General features: G+C 45.8%; 1 protein-coding gene across 1 annotated transcript in view; it reads right to left on the bottom strand.

Moving 5' to 3' along the window:
- The window catches only part of OBSCN (obscurin, cytoskeletal calmodulin and titin-interacting RhoGEF), a 145,951-nt gene that overhangs the window by 119,439 nt on the left and 4,729 nt on the right, over positions 1 to 21,783 (bottom strand). Inside the window, 6 exon segments of the mRNA XM_056484594.1 lie at positions 1,160 to 1,435; positions 2,262 to 2,528; positions 3,610 to 3,912; positions 6,944 to 7,204; positions 10,896 to 11,165; positions 16,787 to 17,922. Coding sequence (XP_056340569.1) covers positions 1,160 to 1,435; positions 2,262 to 2,528; positions 3,610 to 3,912; positions 6,944 to 7,204; positions 10,896 to 11,165; positions 16,787 to 17,909 — 2,500 coding nt within the window. The 5' untranslated portion in view covers positions 17,910 to 17,922.

The following is a 21,783-nucleotide window of genomic DNA, read 5'->3' on the forward strand; positions in this document are numbered from 1 at the left end:
AAAAGGATCAATAACCAATAGGAAACCACATACTAAGAACTCCATAGTTTGGGACCAATGAACATTGAACCAATTAATTTTTCTGAGTTTTGGCTGTATAAGTATGTGAAAAATCTAGTGAACATCATGTATGATGGAATAATTTTGTCTGCAAGACCTGGGAAATGTGTGGATGAAATTATTTATGTTGCACATTCTGGCCAGAAATAAAGTGATGCCTTGATTCTCTAATACTAAAATATGTTGTTGGAGAGTTTTTGTTTTTCCCTCACTTTTGGTGACAGTGTGACAACAGGCTGGACTGGCCTGGAGTAAGATTCTGTGCTCTGAACATCAGACATCTGATAATCCATGTGAGGAATAGTCTGAGGATAGACTGGGGGTTTTGAACAAAACCTGCCCCCCTTCAAGGCACAGACAGCTTTGCTCTAGCTCATAGAACCTTGCACAGATGGGAAGGTTTGCAAGAAGGAGGTTTAATGCTGCTGGTTTCAGGGTAAAGGTAGAGACTGCCACAAAAGGAAGATCAGCCTAAAAGATAGGGCAGCTATAAAACAGTGCTGGTTCAAGATATATCCAAATAAAGTGCCATTGTGCTGCTTTTTCTACATCTGAACACCCTGTAAACAGGAAGGGGTTAAGCCATCCAGTGTGCCCTGGAAAAGTCTATTCTTATCCACCACAGTATTGACAGAAAACAACAAAAAAAAAATCCTCAAACAAATAGTAAAATAACGACCAAAAAACCAAACCCTACAATGCCAAGATGATTTTGTACAATGAGATCCCCAATGAGAGCTGAACTCTCTCTTCAGTGATTTGTCTGATGTCCCACAGCAAGTGTGGGACAGACAGGGGATCCTGTGTTGTGTCCTGCCCCTGGGGCTGCATTTCCTCCTCTCCAGAGCCCTTTCCCTACCCACCACTCACCCCCACCAAACTCCCTGGAATATCAAGACGCCAACTGGAGTGAAAGCACAGCTCTCACCACCTCACCACTTGCAGTATTTACTCCCCAGCTCTGCTATGGGGATAATGACCTCATTATCAAGGCTGGACGTTGATGGGAAATTTCCAGACTCCCTTTGTGTACCTTGGTGGCTCCATTGGCTCAGGGCAGGAGCACCACGAGTGCAGAGCAGCCCAGGCAGCCCCTTACCTCTCACTGAGAGCTGGTAAAGCATTTTATCCCCTTCACAGACACACTCATAGACTCCAGCGTCCTCCTCGGCAGCGCGGCGGATTTTCAGCACGCGCCTCTTCCCCACGGTTTGGAGCTCGTATTTCTCACTGGCCTTGAGCTCCTTCCCATCCTTCAGCCACCTCACAGCGGCCTCTGTGTCTGAAAGCTCAGCCTGGAGTTTGGCTTCTTCTTGCAGCCGAGCTGAGACTTTTTCTACGTCTTTGCTCTTGTTGGTGAATCTTACTGCAGCTCCTGCCAGGACAAGAGGAGTTGTTAATTTTGGGTTATATCATGGTAACTTATTCCTGATACAGGTCTGCTATAGACTGAGATCTCTGATGGTATCAGATCCTGTTCCTGCCCTCACACTCGTGTCAATACTCTGCATTCTTTCCCACTTCAGAAAACTTGATCTGTTTTTATTACCAGAGTCATCAAGGAATAAAAAAAAAACAAAAAACAAAAAAACCCCAAAACCAACACACTTTTTTTTACTGATAAATAATACTCTAAACATGTTTCTGCACAGATCTTCTCCCAAGACAAACACACCCTTCCAGAAAACAGGATTCTCTATGAATTCCTTATGTTTTGCCTTGCAATGTGGTAGATACAAATATTACTGTCATGTCATAGGGGAAACCTTGATCTTAAATTCCAGCATACTCACTTCTATATCCACATTGTGGACTAAAAAACCTACAAGAAAAGCTTTGTTAGTAATGAATGCTCTTTTACTTTTGAAAGATTATTGCAGTCAAAGAGACTGGTCAAACCTAGAGGTGAAATCACAACTTTAAGGTGAATTAGTGGCAGATTTGCTGACAGAAAATCCACTGACAGATGGTTGTGAATGATATAAATTTGACAGAAATTCATGAGCTGATGTGAAGCAATCTAGAAGATAAACTCACTCTGAGCTGTCATGTGAGATCATTACCAGGACACACATTAATCACACGACAATTTCAGGTGCTTCCCACAGACCAAGAAAAGCCTCCAGCCCCAGTTTTTATCCTCAAGTCCCAGAAAACACCCCTTGACTGGGAGAAGAATGGACAACAATGCCAATAAATACCTCTCACTCTCATCTTGGTGCTGGTCTCAACATCATTGGCAACAAATTTCACTTCTGCCCCATCATCTTTCTTGGTGACATTTTTTATGAGCAGGGTGTGAGTGGTCTGGGTTCTGTTAATGATGTAGGTCTCACTTTCCTGTAGGACTTTGCCATTCAGGTACCAAGTGCCAGAACATGTCTTGGTCAGATCCACAGTGAACAGGGCATCCCCTCCAGGTGCAACTTCAGCTGTTGTCAGGGGGCTTTTCACAGCCAGGACGGGCTCTAGGGAAGAACAACACACACCTCTGAGAACAAACTGCCATGCTGGAGGATACCTCATCTTAGGAACCAAACTGTCAGGGTAAACAAGATGTGAGAATAAATTAATGCATCCTTATACAATTCTCATGCACTAAAGGAAATGCATGGTTGGTCTAAAGGATTTGTTTCCTACAGCTGCAGATAACTGACCTCTGGAGTCCTGTTTTTGGAGGTCTAGAAAACCTGGAAAGTACACCTGCAGGTGTATTTTACTGATTTTTTTTTTTTTTTTTTTTAAATCCCTAAAATGTATAAAGGCATAGGCCAGAAACACCTAAGTCCCCTACTGTGTTGTATACTGTATTGTTTATTGAATAGCCAATATTATTCTTAGATTTCAGAGGGAAGGACTTCTAGATATCCCTATGAGTCAGTTCTAGATATTCCAGGACAATACAGGCATGTTCAGACAAGGATGATACAATCACAAGACACAGTATGATCAAAGTCTGTGTGGGTCTTCAGTATCTGTACAGATATTTTCTAGTGCAGTGGTTCAAAGGAAGAAGGAATCCCATTGCACCCAGTGATTCTGTGGGCACATTAGCATCCTAGAAATAAAGCAAAACCCTTGGATTCATCCAAGAAACTCTTAGATTAAAGAGGGACTGGCTGGAACTTGGTTTTCATTATGATATAATCACCCATAAATATTCTCTAGGTACAAGATCATGATCTCATATCTATATATTGAAAATTGTACCATAAGGCCAGTTCAATTTCCCTTTTCACTGCAGGTGCAGAAGAAGCATTTACAGTTTAAGGCCCACAGCAGGGAGCTCTGCCTCTCCCCCAGCCTGGGAGATGTGGGGTAGTGGAACATAAACACACCCAGAAACCCAACCCCCATCACTGGGCTGGTTTTGGACATTTTCCTCCCTCCCTTTGGTGAAGGCCAGTGGTTGACATGAAGCTGGAGAACCAGCAGTGAAGGCAAAGAGGAATTGCTGGGCTATTTCTCCAGAAAGTTTTCCATGGGAACCATTTCCAGAGCACCCCAAAGCTGTCCGACCACCCCGTTTTGTGTCGGATTCGTGCTCACCGAGGTGCAAGCTCCCAGGGAACTCCAGGTAGGGGCTCTGCCCGTAGGTGTTGACTGCAGACACCCTGAACTGGTAGTCAGCCTCTTCTGGCAGGTTGGTGACCGTGAGCTCGGGGCTGGGCACGTGGGACTCGTGGCACCTCACCCAGGTGAAGCCGGTGAGTTTCTTGCGCTCCACGATGTATCCGTCAACTGGAATGGGCCTGTCCATCCTGGGAGGGGACCAGGCCAGTGTCACTGAGGTTTCTGTTTTATTTTTCACCACAGGGTCAGCTGGGGGTTGGGTGGGAGGTTTTTTGGGAGCTGAGCAAGGGAGAGAAAACAAAACAAAACAGAGCAGTAAGTTACACTGGAGTGGAAAAGCCAAAATAGCTTACACTGGGATAAAAGTTCATCTTGCTTAATAAACCTCCATAAAACACTGATGTGAGATGGAAAAGCAAGAAAATGGATGGAAGATGCTTTGAGGCTGCTTTACACAAAGATGGCAGAATCATTATCATCCCAGGTCAAAACTTTGATGTCCAATACTTATATTGCACAGCTACATATTTGATTTCTACACAATTATTAAAACTGTCAACACAGAGAGTCTTCAACAAACATTCTGTAAGCTTAAATCTTCAGTGCTGGATCCAGACCCACATTTCTGCCCTTCACAGCTCCTGGGCAAAGCAGACTAACACTCAGCTTCTTATTTTCACTCAGAAGATGGGTAAAACCACCAGCAAAGGTTGTTCAAACCTTTTAAGAGTTATGGAGAGCTCGGCTTGTTACACAGGCTTGGATGTTCCCTGCAGCCTCTTCCATCTGGGTATCTGTCCTGCTCCTGAATTTTATGCTACCCCCACTCAGAAGCTGTAACTTTGTCTGCCAAGAGTGATGTCGTTTCGAATCTTTGTTTTACTAATTTATGCAGAACCAGCTTTTGGTATTGGGGAATTAACCTCAAAAGGAAATGACAAAGACATGTCCCCACCATGAGAGCCAGCTATTGAGGAGATGTGGCTATTTTATGGTACCTGAGACATATTCCTGCAGGTATTTGCATAATGAATATTTATTTTCACCCTTTCATTCCTGTTGAACCCTTCACAGAAGGCTCAAGTCCCATCAGGATTATTCATTACATGCTACCACTGATATGGTCAAGAGGAATTATCAGATGTGCTCTAGCTGTACCTCTGCTGACATAGCACAGGATTAATTTCATTTAATTTTGGCTATCTGGTTAAGTCAGTCAACCAGACTCCAGCTGTGATCCCATGACCAGCACACTCAGGAACAATTAATCCTACTTAAAGAATGAGTGGGAGGTGGGTGAAACAATCACACAATGAACATACTCAAGAATTCCTGACTTTAGATGGAGTCTGTTGATGAGCCCAAACTAAAAACTGAGCTCTGAGACAACTGATCTCCTTCCTGCCTCAGTTTCCCCAATTAACAATGCAAGATGACAAATGATACACAAATATTGCCTGTGCACTACAAAAGGTATCAGAACAGCCACCACCAATCTCACCCAGCTAATTGAAAAAGTGTGGCCATAGCACACAGGATTCTCCAAGCAGTAAATCTGATAGGCACAAAGGGTAAAAATAGGAAATCTCCACGCGATACGCTTTTCCTTCCTTACAGAAATAGCCACAGAAGTGTTTTGGGGTGCACAGTTACCAGCCTGTCAGTAACTGCTGGTCACACATAGATGTCAAAGGTCCTGTTAGGGTAATATTAAGCTGAATGCTAAGCCCTGGAATGAGATCTCTTGACCTTGCCATCAGAAATGGTAATGCAAAGTTTTCTCCTGCAATACCTGTTTGTGGGAAGGCAGCTTCTTATAATTTCTGCTCCATGAATCAACACTTTCCTCATAATTTAAACAGCAGAGTCTGAAATCAAACTGAACTTCATTGTTCCCATTGCATAGGTGCTTGTTTGGATGTTACAGCTTCACAAATACCTTAGAAACTGTCACAAAGCCAAATGTGACACTTTCCTCATTTTTTCCTCATTTTAATTCAATGGCATCAGAATGACATAACAAACTTTAGATAACTCAGTAGTTACATATCTTTTAAAGAAAAGATTCCTTTTTGCTGCTGACAGATTGCAGTGGTGGGAGAAAAGAAGAATTACTTTTCCCAAATTGTGACTGGAGTGGATGATTTGTTCATACATGAACCGGAACTGTAACAGAGCCATAAATAATATGTATTTTTGTCTTAAATAAAGCAGATTTTGCCTAGGAAATTTAGTGTCATCAAAATAATGCCAAATTAAATTAGGCAACTTCACCAAAATTTCATTTCAGGTCCAGTCTTGACGATGTTGCACGTGTGGCTGCTCTGTTAAGAAAGACATGTTTGTGCTGTGCTCTTTCCCCAGCACTGCTCTTACCCAGAGAAACCATGGATGCTCCATCCTGGAAGTGTTCAAGGCTGGGCAAGGCCCTGGCAATCCTGGTCTGATGGAAAGTGTCCCTGCCCATGGCACAGGCTGGAATGAAATGATCCCATCCAACCCAATCCATCCCGTGACTCTACAGATATTCTCTCTGTTTTGATCCCTCCAAACATCCCATAACACTCAAGGTCAGGCTGTTGGCTTTTTGTGGCAGACATCAAACCTACAGCTGGTTTTAGACACCAAAATTATCATGATGGCACTTGAAACAACACTGCCATGGGAGCGGCCATGGGAAGATGTTGGAACCCTGAAGCCTGGGAGTTTTGAACTTTCTGTTCTTTCTGGCACTGACCCCCAAAAGAACACTGCTTTTGATTTGAGGCCTTGGAAAAGGCTTCCAAATTTGAGTGATGGAGTTGGGATCACTGCTGGGTAGAAGTGTGTAATTTCACATGCTGAAGGGCTTGGAATTTGGGATTTTAGAATATAGTAATAGGTATGAGAAATGATGGACGTTCTTGGATGTGGTTTCTTCTTCCTTCTTGTCTCTTCTCCTTCATGATTTCAGGTAGTAGGTTTTAGTTGGATAGAAAATCCCTCAGTGTGGGTCACAGGTGTTTGGCCATTGGGTCAAAAGCATAAATAATATAGATGTTAGCTCTTAATTGGCTAGTTGGGCCTTAAAAGACCTTGCAATGACCAAGATTCACCTCCATTTTCTCATTTTTAGCTTGTTAGCTAGAAGTGCTGCAGAACTCTCTGTACTATAGGTAAGATTTAATAAACAACCAAGTCCAAACAAGAAAATCCATCTCTCCAGTTTCAATCCTGACTCTGAGTGAAGGCAGAAGAAAAAAATATTAAAAAAAGGTGGATCTACTATCAGGAAGACACAACACCAAGGCCAAACAAAAGAGAAGCTTACTGGTCACAGTGAACTGGGTAGAAGTCCTGCTTTCATCAGCCTGGAAGGCAATCTCTCCAGCATCTTCCACCCTGCACTCCCTGATGGTCATGGTGTGCTGCTTGCCAGAGCGTGTGATGGAGATTCTGTCGCTGGGTGTCACCTCCTCTTTGTTCTTCAGCCACCGGACGCTCTGGCAGTCGTTGTCCAGCTCCACGCAGAAGGTGGCTGTGTCCTTGATGAACACGGCAGTTTTCCGTGGCAGTTTTTTAATGATGTTCCCTTCAAACGACAAAATAATCACAGTCAGCAGATGTTAAAAGCTTTGGCAGCACTGGACCATCCAGACTGAAACAGTCCACACCCAATCAAAACATTATAAACACCATACAGACACCTGAAAATCAATTACAAGCTCTGGGTCACACACACCAGACAACACCAAGGACTTATTTTGGCCTCAAAGAGAGAAAAGCAAATTTTTTATCTGTAGTCACTCAGGTTCCTTGTCTGCCAAGCAGAGCAAATACAAAATATACATGACCTTGCAGGAAAACAGATTTGACAGCTTTCATTGCCCACATATGGAATTCAAATTAAAACTTTGATGGAGGTAAAATCCTAAAGGCAGACAAGAGACCTGTCTGGTTTAAGACTGACATATCTACTTCAGCAAAGTAAGTCACATACTCAAAATTGCAGACACAGAAGTTACCTGAATTAATGAGAAAGACACTGAAAATCTCAGGTTTCTTTTTGGTGCCAACACAAGAATTCACACTGAATGAATTCATGGTCTTTCCAAGTGACTGTGATTATCACCACTTACTAGGACAACCCCAAAGCTATAAGATGTGAATATTCATAGAAAAGATTGAACAAACCATAAAGAGACCATCCCAAATAATCAACAGTGACTGGCTCCAGCTCCAGAGCAGTCCCTGAGAGGTGAAAGAGGCTTCACCCAGAGTTGTCAAACAAACAGCAATGCTGAATTCTCTCATGAAGTAACAGATCAGGTACAGGGCTCACCACAAGATTCAAGACCTGATTCTCTGCTTATCTTCCTCCTTGACCTCTCTGCCCTCAGCAGTGTCCCCATCCCACAGCCCCTTAGCTCTCACATTGTCCCAACCCCACCTTGCTCTCTCCAGTCCCCTCCCAGGGCAGGCACAAGGCTCCTCAGGAAGGCTGTGCCTCCTTTCCCTCCAGAGAGCTCCACCTGGCTCAGTCACTCTCTTTTGGATGGAACATACCATTAGAGCACAAACAAGTGAAAAAAATACCAGCTGTCCTACTGGGACCAAAAACATTTACAGGGTGGGCTGGTCCAGACCTAAGGAAGGTGCAACAAAAAGGTGTCAGTCTGAATTCTCCCAAGTCTCTGGACTAAATTCTCCCTTCTGCATCCACCTCCTTGCACTTTCAGCTCTTTATTGGTGGTACAAAAAGGAATTGGCACATCACCCAGCAGTCTTGTAGCAATTTATATATGAAGAATTCCTTGTGGTTTCACTGGGAGTATCTTCAGGCTTCAAATGAGTCAGGACAATATCGATCCTGTAGCTGTGGCAGTGTCCAGTGCCTGCAGCTCTGGGGTTTGTCTCTGCTCACTGAGAGACCCACACTACACCCAACTGATGTCTACTCCCACTTCAGTCTGAACCACCAGGCTCAGGACACTTGGACATGGCCATCCACACTTTGTCCTTTCCTTGTCCCCTTTCCAAACTCCAGAGAACAGTTCCAGCTGCCCAGGATCTGGAGCATGGATGTGTTTTCCAATCTAAACCATACTGGCCCCAAAGCACAGCTGCTAAAACCCCTTTCCATTGTGGTCAGAACCACTCCTGGACAAGAATCATCACTCTGTTCACTGGACAAGATGTGTGTGACAGTGCCAGGGGACACATCTGATGCTTGGGATCATGTTAGGATGATGCCTTAGGATTTAGCTTTTATATTTTTAGATCCTACGATGCTTTAGTGTGTAACTCTAAAACTCCATACTTGTCAGCTGCTGTTCTCCCACTTCATTCAGACAAAACAATTCCTGTCTAGGCCTGAAACTCAAGGACTCCTCACTGTCTCAGGCCCCAAGAGATGTAAACAGCAGTGAACTGAGGGAGGCAAACTTGGAGGAAATAACTTCATTACCTGAAACTGTAATTGGAGGATTAACCCCTGGTATGTAAATGGACCAAACTTATAATACTATGAAAAACTCATGACCATCACCCACCTTGGATGTAGCCCCTCTCTGAGGCTTTTGACTGCCCAAAGTTATTGCCCAAGACTGCCCAAGCCTATTGAAGGCTTTTAATAAATACCTGCTTTATTCTTTTCATCTTGTCTAGCCTCTGTTTTAGGTAGCCACTCCAGGGCATTAAAGAGAAGAAGACAGCTGATGAAAACTTCTTTCAGCACAAGTTCCCACTGGGTGGCATCTTGTACAGCACAGCCTGTCCCTTTGGGGTGGCCCTGTGTCCAGAGACAGCCTGGCAGGAGCCCCAGGGACCCACTGACCATCCCCTCACACCATAAGGGACTCTGCCCCTCTTCAGTGCCCACATGGACCAGGTAAACCCAGCTAACAAGGCCAAATCTGCAGCTTGACATGTGAATCTCACACTTTTGGCCAATCTGAAGCACCAAGAACCTTTCTTACCTAATGCCAGCCACAGGTTAATGCACAGAATCACGAATGGGACGTGACTGCTGTGCAACGTGTTTCAAGCTGCTTTATTGTTATTTTTTCCTCCCAAGCATCAGTCTCATTACAAGATTGGGACAACAGGAAGATGCCAGTAGCTCATGTCCTCAGCAAAAGCCATAGAATACGATGTTACAATGCATTTTTAAACTTTTTTGACCAATCACAAAAAGCAAAAGCATATTGACAGTAGCTCTATCCAACCACTATAAATGCACGTACCTTTGGTTAAAACAATGCTTGCATATTTCAAATACAATATCTGCTTGTAAGTCTTAAAACATAGTGCACAGAGCTCCATTATTAAGCTTAAAACTACCTAATACCTTGATAGATATACTTTTCTGCAGCTTAGTTATTCTAGCCAAGTGTTAATATACAGATCATTGTTGTGTTTGTCCTTGCTCTCTACATCTCATAGAACTTTTCTGCTGACATGCCTTGTGCTTTCTGCTTAGCTCTAATTGCAGCTCTGTGTTGGAGTCAGTGAGTCAGGGGTGTCTCTGAATTCTCCAGAGAGAAATGAGAGTGCAGGGGTTGAATTAAAGTCTTTGGATGGATTGAAGTATATTAAGCCACTCACACATAAAGTAGACATTTAAGTAAAAGTATGTTACTAAGTTTTAGGGTGAGTTCTAATGCTTTTAGTAAGTGAAAGGTTTCAAAAGTAGCAGAGTGAGTTCTAGTGAAGGTTGAAACATACTGATATCTTCAGCAAGAGGCTCCAGGCCCACAGTTGTAGACAGGACTTAGATATAATAGCACTATAGTAAGAATATTGCTGACATTTTTTAGGCAGAACAAGACAGATAGTATGTGTAGTACTATACGTAACCTGGTGTGCTAAGAAACTAGAATTCTAATAGGTTAAGGAGTGGTGGTCTGAGTTTGCATCTTAGCTTGTTGGAAAAATCCTATATAAGAGTTTGTATTGGGGAGAGTTGGTGCTTTTAGCCATTGTGGCTTCTGGCCATTTGCTTATTGCTATTGCTTTGCCATTGCTTTTTGCTATTGCCTTTTGAGACTGATGTGCTTTGTAATAACATGTGCTTTGTAATAAATAATCTTTTTAACTATTGGCTGCTTTGCTTATTTAAGATAACCCAACAAAGCAGGAGCCAAGAGCTCAGAGTAGGAGCCTACAGAGCTCGGAGTTGGTGCCTAGAGTGCCGGATCAGAGAACCTCACAGTTCTGTCTCTGAGGCCTGCTTTTCTGCAGCTTTCCCAGAACCCTCTGATTTTAAGGATCCCCACGCTTACCTTGGACAGAGAGCTCTGCAATGGTCCTGCTCCCTTCCTTCATCTCACAGATGTAGACAGCGTCGTCGTCCGTGGTGACGTTCTGCACGGTCAGCCGGCGGTACGTGCCCTCCTCCTCGATGTTGTACTTCTTGCTCTGCTGCAGCTTGGTCTCCTCCTTGAACCAAGCTGTCTCTGTCCCAGCAACGGGCACCTCACACTGGAAGGTGGCAGATTCCTTCTCCCTCACTTCAAGGTCCTTCAGCTTTGCCTTGAAGGGTATGGTGGGTTCTTAAGAGGTTGAAAACAGAAAGGGGGGATAAGAGTTTATGATGAGAGGAGGCTTAGATGGGAATTTAGGGAGAAGTTCTTCTCTGTGAGGGTGGTGAGGCCCTAACACAAATTGCCCAGAGAAGCTGTGGCTGCCCCATCCCTGGAAGTGATAAAGGTCAGATTGGAATAAAAGGCCTTAAAAGGAATCCTTCTAGAATTGGTTAAATGACAAACAAGGGACATGGGACAGATCACAGGGCAGAAATTCCAGGTAAGAATGAGCAGCTGAGCTGGTGTAAGAACCAATGTTTTAAGGGTCTTACAGCAGAAATAAGCTCAGCTGAGTGATCTGAAAGGGCACAGAGCTGTGAGGTAGCTGTGCATGGTCAGATGTGGGGAAAAGCACAAAAGGAGTTTTCTGCTCTCCCCACCAGCACCAAAGGCTCTGTATCAATGACAAAAAAAGAAACAGAGAATGATCCCCAGTATCCCAGCTCCTCCAGCAGTGGGGCTGCAGTGCTCTGGCTGAGGGCCAAACCCAAGCATAGATCAAACACACGAAGCAGCTGCATGACAGTGAGGGAAGTCATTTCATGAAGTGAACAATGTGAATTCCAGCGACAGCTGCGCTGTGACATCACCCTGACACCCCAGCCCTAAAGTGGAGAAAGGGGAGCTGGGCTGGAGAGGACAGCCAGCAGTCAGGGCCACGGGACTGGTGCCACAGCCATGTCACACACTTGGATTAGCCAGTGCTGATGCCTTGATATGTTCCTTCACCTCCCAGTAATGGCTGTGCCAGCTTCCAGCTGGTTTTTGTGACTCCATCCTGCCTCAATACCCTCACAGTAAAGAATTTCTTCCTAATAGCTGATATAAGCCTTCCCTTTTGCTGTTTAAATAAGGTACCAGGCTCTAAAGGCTTGACAGGACAGCTGGAGGGAGAAATGCCAATACCAACCTGCAAATACCTTGGGTGTTATCCTGAGGCTAAAACCTGACTGGGAACCCATACAATATGTCCAGGAACAGAAAGGTGCCACTAACTCAACATATCAACTCGGTCATTTTAAAAAAAAAAAAAAAAAAAATTATGTTTAAATACACCTCAGTTTAAGGCAAGTCAAAGTCTTGCCTTGAAAAGCCTTCAGCTATGGTTGCACAGATCTGCTCTGCCCACACTCCAGATGGTGATTTTTTTTTTTCTGATTTTTTTTTTCAGGGTTAGATAAAATATTTTGATGAAATTCTTTATTCTGAGGGTGGGGAAGCCCTAGCACAGGCTACCTCTGGATCCTTGGAAATGTCCAAGGCCAGGCTGGACAGGGCTTGGAGCAACCTGGGACAGTGGAAGTGTCCCAGCCCATGGTAGGAGGTGGAAGGAGATGAGGTTTAAGGTCTCTTCCAAGCCAAACCATTCTGGAATTCTGTGAGACCAAGCAAGTTTTGATCAGAAGGATGCAGCCTCTGGCAGGAGGGAGGCTGGAGCTGGCACTAGGAACACACAGATCTGCACAAGGGCCAAAAAGAAACATAAGCTGCACCTGAGAAGCACACAAGTGTATTCCCATACTAGGAGCAGCTGGCCATATCATTAACCCCTCTCCCTTTACAGTCACTAAGCAGTACCTAAAGTGGAAAAAAAAAAATTAAAAAGCTATTCCAGGAAAAATCTCTTAAATATTCAAGCACAGAAGGGTTGGTTGACTCTCACAAATACACAGCAGTAACAGCCAGGGAAAGGCAGTGCAAGGCTATCTTTGGCAGCTTGGGGTCACAGATATCCCCTGAAAACAACTCTGCTTTCGTCCTGCTGACATGTGCACACACGTCTTATCTCCCTCTGAATGGAGCTTTGGAGCAACAGCAGCTGATAAAGTGAAATGAAGCCTGGGATGAACCCAGCCCAGGGCTTTTGGAGATGTGAGAGTGGTTCCAAAATGTTGCTGGATGCTGCTGGGAACCAGGGAAAAAACAGCCTTGAGGCCTTGCCTTTCTCAAGCCTTTACAAGGTCAAGAAATTATAACAATGTTTAAGCACCTGCAGGGTGCATGAGAGACCTGATGTTTTGAAGAAAGCATGTTTTTAGAGAGGTGTTGCCTTCTTTGACCAATGGGTCTTTTCTATTTTGTTTTGCATGAACTACCCTATATATATGTGTAGTGCTTCTTTATATAATCTCTCTTTCTCTCTTGCTTCTCCATTACACAAGGAGCTATGTTGAATTATCCTTTTTGCTGCTCCTATAGCCTTAAAATGCAACACCAAAACCCACCAGCCTCCTCCTCCTGAGCATATTTTCATGCTCTTTACAAGTTCTAGAATATGGTCAGGCAGAGGGGGCTGATTAGGTTCAGGGGACTACAAAAGGACCATAGATTTGAGAGCAGGCATCCCAAATCATCTGGTCCACAACCAGCACCACACCCAGCTCACAGAGGTGCAAATAAAAGGAAGTAAGAGCTGCCAAAACCTGCCCACTGGGAAAAATGTGAGAGGCACAGCAGAGCAAAACACTGAGGGAGCACAGAGCAAGAGCAGCTCATGGAATTAGCAGGAAACTGCAAGAACTTAGATCAGAGATTAATTTTGCTGCTTATCCTGAGGAGATATTTCTCCAGTCTGTCATAGGCTTTTTTGTTTGGTCCATAGCAAGCAAACTGGCAATGAGATGATGTCATTTTTAAAAAGCAAGTCCTGCTAACACATACTTTGCTAAGAATAGGTGCAGCCTGCAAAGAAGCCCAAGATTTTCTTTACCTTATCAAGGCACATCTGTCCTCTGGACCTCACTTTTTCACTTGCCTCCATTTCCTCTTTCTCACATTTATTATTCCAGAGGCAAGTTTTCCCTCTGCCTAATTAAATTGATCCAAGAAAGGCAAGAAAATGGAAAATCCTCTCAGTAAGAGCTGGCTAAAGGTGGATTGACAAGCTTCCACCATCTTAAGCCTTTGATCTTCCTAGTTACTGTGCTTTCCAAATTTCTACCTCCTCATTTCTCAAGTTGCAATTTTCTTTCAGATCTCCAATGTGACTGTCATGACAGGGACCATCCAAAATCACACCTGATCAGAGGGAGGATAAAGTGGCCGCAGCACCAGGGTGTTTTTCCCATCTCCATCCTGTTTGGCTTGCAACCTTTAACCTTCTCATCCAGTATCTGGTTACTTTATTCAGGGACTCCAGTGAACACGGCTTGGCCCAGGGTGGAGACCTGAATTTTGCTCTCACCAACTTTATACACAGTCTAGGGAAATCTCCAAAGCCTTCAGGAAACCCAAGCTGGTTATTTGTGTTCCTCCCATCCTCCCCACTCTTTGATTTGTTAAAGGTTTATTCTTGGGAAGAATTTCCCCAACTCCTTTTACACATCTCAGTGTATGGATTGTGATTTTGTCTCTGTTCCAGACACATTTCTGAATCTAATCAAGCTTCAGTTTTCCTTATTTAGGAGAGTGATTCTCTGCCCTGTAGCTTTTAAGTCTGATTCACCAAATCTCATTTAGGAACTGCTCAAAAATCCACCCCACCCCCCCCCTTTTTTTTTTCCCCAGCTCACTGATCCTTAAGGCACAGGCTCAGCAAAGTGTTCACAAAAGTTGATTTCCTGGGTCCTTAGGATCTAGATTGACAGAATATAGGACACTTTCCATGGATGTCCCATCCCTGAAGTGTTCAAGGCCAGTTTGAAGAGGGCCCTGAGCAACCTGATCTAGTGAGTGGCATCCCTGTCCTTGGCAGGGAGTTGGAACCAGATGTCCCTTAAGATCCCTCCCAGCCCAAACCATTCTGATTCCATGATTCTAAGGCTGGCTGCTTGGAGAATCCAACCTCTCCTACATGGCTGAGCAAAGAGAAGTTTGCATGGCAAGATGATCTCCCTCCCTAATGCTGATAGCAGATGAACCAATGGCATCACCAGTGACACAAACAGCAGATTTAAAAGTTTTTCTCACTGCTGCATCATTCTGACCTGTCTTGAGGGGGTTGAGAAGAACTTTTGGTGACACAAAGGAGAGTTGTTTAGCAGGGCAGGATTATAACACATGTAGATTTTACATGGCAGCCTTGGACAGGGAGCCAAATGTCGTCCAGCATAAAAAAGAAACAATCCATAACGTTCCCACATCAGCCTCTAACTCACAGGCAGCTCTGGACAATGGACATGGATCAATAACCTTATCCCATGGTGCTTGTTCCCAGCCTGGCTGCTTCCCCTGCTTTCCCACCTCCTTTGGAACAGGCTGCAGCCAGGAGTGCAATGAGATAAGCACGGGCAGAGCAGGGGCTGTTTGTTTTTGCAAGGGGCTGGGCAGGGAACTGAGCCTGATCCATCCTCAAAGTGATCACCCACCCAAGGACCAGGACTGATCCTCAGCTCTGAGTCCCAGCTCATGAAGTAATCACAGCTTTATGGAACAGGACAAATGCCATCCCCACAGCACCTCCAAGGGACAGCAATGGGTGGGACAAGTGCCAGAGAGTCCCATGGATCAGGTGTCACTGATGGACACAGGGACTGAGCCACTGGTGGGAAGGGCTCTGGATGTAAAAGGAGATGTCCAAAAAAGAGAAAACAGAAAAACAAATAACACCTGAGAGTCTTAAAGATGAGTATGAAATACAGATAATTCCTGCTTATTTGGGTTTCTAATTTATTTCACTGTCAGTGAAAAATCATCAGTTTTACCACTCGAGTGGTAAAATCTTTTGTCTCTGACAGCTCATTTACAGGTTGGGTTGCAAACTGCCTGCTGTCCCCTTGCCAAATGGGAGAGCAACTGGAAAATTTAGAGCTTCCTGGATTGTCCAAGGCCAGGTTGGACAGGGCTTGGAGCAACCTGTTTTGGTGGAAGGTGTCCCTGCCCGTGGCAGGAGGTTGGAATGAGATTATTTTTAAGATCTCTTTCAATTCAAACCATTCTGGGATTCTGTAAAAACTGTGTGTCACACTTTTGTTGCCATTCTGAAGAACTTGGCCTGACCTTCACAAGAGTGGAGGCAAGTTCCTCACCACTGTGTCAAACAAAGGCATCCTGGGCCTGGGAGGTTTTTTGGGAGCATTCAAGGAACATAGACTATCCAGCAACTCAAGCTGGGAAAAGGCTGAAGAGCCTGGCAAGAACAAGGCTGCTGGTGGGTCACTGTAAGGAAAACTGAGCTGGACTGTAATTAGAGTTGGAGTAGGTCCCCCAGGGGATCCAAGGCAGCCTGACACACTCATCTTGTAGGGAGGGGTTTCCACTGCTGCAAATGGCATGTCTGAGTAAAGCCCATGGTGAACACAAACCCAGATGTGATTAAAGCCTGGAGGGCGAGACAGGGCATTGGCAGTCACTGACCCAGAGCATGGGAAGGGATCTCTTACACCACTGTAAAACCAGCACTGACAGGAGCCTTAGGGATCTGGGGCATCCCCACAACAGTCAGTTCTACATCATCCTCCCCTGCCTGGCACCTCTTTACTGCCCTTCCTAAAAACCACCAGCAATGGGACTCCCTCCCCAGGCCACCTACTCAAATGCACAAGCCCTTTCCACCTTTCCACACCTGAACACGCTCCCCTGCAGCAGCTTGGAGGCAGAAGTTTTGTTCAAAACCCCAGCTCAAGGGTGTGAGAAGCACAGTCACCCACCTTTGACAGTGACGAGCACGGAGCTGTACGTCTGCCCCGCCAGGTTGGAGGCCGTGCAGGTGTACAGCCCGTTGTCCGTCTGCTTGCAGAAGAGGATCTTCAGCACAAAGTTCTCCTGGTCATCCTCATAGATGACGTGGCGCCGGCCTTCCACGATGACCTCGTTGTCCTTCTTCCACACGATGACGGGCTTGGGCTCGCCGGTCACGTAGCAGCTCAGCTTGGCGTGCTTGCCCTCGGTGACGCTGCAGGTGCGGGTCAGAGCGCCGAAGGTGGCGTTGCGGCCGCCCTTGGCCAGCCCTGCCGCCCGCTCGTAGTCCCTGGACAGGCTGTAGCCGATGCTGGACAGCCCCTCCACCGCAGAGTGGTGGGCAGAGGTTGAGTCGAGAGTCCCGTGGGAGGTGTCCGTCTTCCTGATCTCCTCCCGTCTCTTCTGCAGGTGGGACAGCAAGGAGGCTGTCTTGCCACAGCTGCTGTCCAAGCTGCTGCTGCCCGGGTTGGAGGAGCCGTGCCTCTCCACCACCAGCGCGGCCGAGGCGCTGGCGGAGCCGATGAGGTTCTCTGCCCGGCAGGTGTAGGTGCCACTGTCCCCCAGCTGGGCACACTGGATGGTGAGAGCGTTGGATTCCCCAGCAGACTCGATCTGGAAGCGCCCAGCATCCGCCTTGTTCCTCAGGTACCTCCCGTCCTTCTCCCAGTTCACCGAGAGGGGAGGGCTGCCCTGCACTTTGCATTTGAACATGGCATCTTCTCCCAAGGTGACTTTGATGTTGGAAGGTTTCTGGATGAAGTAAGGAGCTGACTCTGTGACTGTGGTCTCCTGTCCCACTTGGATGCTGACAGCAGCAAAAGCCTCCCCGATGGTGTTCTTGGCCCGGCAGATGTACTGGCCACTGTCCTCCAGGCTCAGGTCGTAGATGGTGAGCCGATACAAATCCCCATCCTCTGTGGTTTTAAACCTTCCCCCAGACTGCACTGGAAGTTTATCCTTTTCCCAGCTCACCACTGGGATGGGGTTCCCGACGATCTGGCAGCTCAGGGTGGCATCCTTCCCTACGGACACCATAAACGCCTTGGGCCGGGTCAGGAAGCGCGGGACCCCGCAGAGCGAGCTGTAATCCATCCTGGCCTCCTGCCTGGAGGGGACAGAGAGAAGGGTCAGGAGACAGCAGGGCACGGGGTGCTATCACGGTGTTTGTCACCTGGAACCCCCATTTTTCAACGCCCTTCTCATTGTGGGTGAGAAGGTTTTGGAATATTATTGGTGTTGGGGATTTCTTGTATTTGAGGTCAATAAACTGCTGCATAAGGTAGCTCACTTCCCCACAGAGCCTCTGGGAAAAAAGAGAACCCTTTGGGCTGTTCATATAGAAGGAATATTATTGGTGTTTAGGATTTCTTGTATTTGAGGTCAATAAACTGCTGCTCACTTCCCCACAGAGCCTTTAGGAAAAAAAGAGAACTCTTTGAGCTGTTCATACAGAAGGAACATCACGATGCCCTTCATCTGTGGCACTCAAAGAGGGACCTGCACTAAAGCTGTGTGACAGGCTGACTCTGCAGCCACAAGGAATAAACTGGGCACTAAATTCTGAGAGATGTGTCTGCCATCAAGACACTGCCTCCATCACACAGTGGTTTGGGTTGGAAGGGACCTTGAGTTCATCTCATTCCAGCCCGCAACCATGGGAAGGGATGTCACCCCCTAGATCAGGTTTTCCAAGAAGATTTGAGTGCAGCATTTCTCTTCAAGCTGTTTAACCTCTTTGGCCTCATGATGCCAGACCCTCCCCATCCTGGCAGCTCCTGCCTGAGCCATGGGAATGCTCCTACTCCAGGTGAGCACATCCCTGCTTTTTCACCTTCAAAATGCTGCACCCAGCAGAAGGACCAGGGCTCTGGGTGCTGTAACTCAGAAAGGAAATAAAACCCAGTCAGTGAGACAGAAATATCCTCCTTAATCCTGCAGCAGTTTGGCTTCCCTGCTGGCCACACATCCACCCACTCTCTCACCCAATGGCAGGTGCTCTCACCATCTCCCCCCCAGCTCCAGCAGAAATCAATAGGAGAAGGCCAAAACCCTGCTTGAATTTCTTAAATCACCATTTCTCCATCCTCCTCCAGCTCCTGTTAGTGCATTTCTGTTAATGCATAAATCACTGATGGCATCACGGAGTGAGAGTTGGATCCACCTCCTGCATGACCTTGGGAAAAAATCATTTATTTTCCCAATTTCTTGTCTCCCCTCCCACTTTTTCATATCAGGGGATGGGCTCACAAATAATTATCTGGACAGTATATATTTGACAATGTACTTGCTGAGGTAAATTACAGATTTTGCATGAAAATTAAGAACAGATTACAGATTTCATTCCATTTATGCTACTGGAAAAGGGGTGGGACAAAAATACAAAATAGTATTTGTTTTGAGAGCCCAAGAATCTTTTGGAAAACTGCCTCAGGCACAGGGTGGGATTCTTGGCGTTGTCCTGAGCAAGGCCAGGAGTTGGACTCAGTGGTCTTTGTGGGTCCCTTCCAGCTCAGGATATTCTATGATTTTGTAACCACTGATATTCAAGATAGCATTGCTGGGCCAAACTTCAAATTTCATCTGGGTCACATATCTAAGGCAAAACCAAATGCAATCTTTCTACTTTTAACAGAAAATATGCATCATGTCCTGTCCTATCCTGTGTCTTCTGCTCTAAAGAACACACAAAATGACAAGAAGCAAACAAGGACTTTTCCTTTTAGATGAGATCAAAACATTAATTTCTAAATTAATTCAATTTTGGTTGCTTTTGTTTCCTGTTGTTGAGAAAATTTCATTACTATGCCACAAATCTTTAGAAAATAAAGAAACAGGTTTCAAACACTGAATCTGGGAGGGAAAAACTGTAATGGGGAAAAATTACTTTTAGTAAATGCTAAGAGGGTAAGGAATGATTGTCTTGCAGTCATCAGTGCTAAGACCAACTTTCTGCTAAGTGAAAATACATATCTGTCTTAAACACACAGATCTCTTTTCCTCTTGGTCTCAAACTGGTCTAGAAATCTGTGAATTAGTTTGAACTTCTCTGGACCCTCCTAATACCTCCAACCTCTGCCCTCAGCTGAGCTTTAAAACACATTTTCCATACAGGCTGGTGCAGCTGCAAGCAGAGAAGCTGCATGAATGGTTAGAAGGGGCAGACAGGAGCCTGGGGTTGAGCCAAAGCACACTGAAGTCAGTGGAAATTTCCACTGAAGTAAATTGATTGACAATCAGAGTGGTCTGCTCATTTTGGGAAGGACCATTCCAATGTTCAGGAGAAGCTGGGGTTCAGCTCAGCTCTGGAGAGCCCAGCAGAACCATTCACTGCATTAACTAAGAGTTAGCAATCAAAACACATAGTCACAGCTCATGCCCTAATATTTCCCAGCCATTAGCTCGAATTTCAGGCTGCACTGTGCCACCAAACACTTGGATTCACCTGCAGAAGACACTGCCATGTCTCACCCTTCCCAGGCTGCTATTGGGTCTAATAGATGCATCACTCTGACTTATTTCCAGCTTTGTAGTGTCAAAAAGAGCAGAAAAATCGAGTTGCTTCACTTCTCCATCCAACTGGGCTCTGCACAACGTGGACAAGGACCTGGAGCACTGATGTGGCTACAGAGACACGAGAGGAGCTGCTTCAAACCAGCCAGGGACCTCTCAGGCTTCCCTCATCCCACCTGGGTGCTGTTTCCATCACCTGGCCCCAGGACACCTTTCTGTGCCTGGAGGGGAGCTCTGCTCTGTTGGAGCACGGTGAGAGCTCTCCAAGCCTGGCTCTTACAGGGGCAGCAATGCTGCTCACTCCCTGAAGTGCATCCTTCTCTCTTTGAGCTGTGCTCAAGAAAACACGGCCCAGCTGCTCCCTGCTACCTCTGGGAGTCAGGAACAGTCAAAAGCTGGGAAGTTCCTGCACCAGGTGCTTGTTGGTTTTGCCTCTTGTGTTGGGTTGATGTGGCCAGAAATGTGAATTCTGTCCCCATCTGTTAACCCAGCTGGGGCAGTGACCCTGATCTCCTGGCACACATTATCTGCTCATGGGCCATCTTTAAACCAGCTGGGCAATCATCTTTATCTTCCCACAGCCCATCCTCCCTCCAGGAGATATCTCCTGTTCATGGCCAGTGAGTCCCAGGGCATGACTGATAAAATTCCATCATCCCACTGGGAGATGCTCCAGCCAGGGGAGGAGCCAAGCCTTTCCTACCCAGATAAAAACTGAGATTTTGGACACCAAGGAACCTTCTTTCCACTGGATTCCAGAGGAAAGCCAGACCTTTGCACATCATCCCTGGAGCTTCAGAGGCAACTGCACCTTCTCCAGGAGCACTGCTCCAGCTGAACCACATCTGCCCCTGCAGGAGGATGCAGCCACCATTGAATGGGACTGTGCCAACACCCTGACTGACTGACGGGTGTCAGCTTGGATTCTGACTCTGGCAGGGTTTGGGATTGTTCTGTGTAATACTGCATTGCTATTTTAATTTTCCTGGTAAAGAACTGTTATTCCTAATTCCCATATCTTTGCCTGAGAGCCCCTTAATTTCAAAATTATAATAATAATTTTGGAAGAAGGGGGTTTGCATTCTCCATTTCAAAGAGAAGCTTCTGCCTTTATTGGCAGACACCTGTCCTCCAAACCAGGACACCTCTGAACCAAACTGCTGCAGTAAAACCACCCAAGAAGTTTCTTCTCAGCAGCCTCATGTTCCAGCCTCCCTCTGCCATGGCTCCCATAAACTCGTCTGGTGTTTGCAGCTCACTTCTCCCCATCCAATAAAAGGTCCACAGACTTCCTAGAGTGCCCTGCTTTTACCTGCACCTCCAACAGCTTTCACCACATGCCCTCACGCTCTAAGGTTTTTACACCACTGTGAATGGGCAGGATGCCAGAAAAAAAAAAATCCAGGGATCAGTGAAAACAGTGTGTGCTCATCATTTTTTTAGAGATTTTTCTAAC

This window comes from Oenanthe melanoleuca, chromosome 2, assembly GCF_029582105.1.
Source record: "Oenanthe melanoleuca isolate GR-GAL-2019-014 chromosome 2, OMel1.0, whole genome shotgun sequence".
NCBI classification, from domain to species: domain Eukaryota; kingdom Metazoa; phylum Chordata; class Aves; order Passeriformes; family Muscicapidae; genus Oenanthe; species Oenanthe melanoleuca.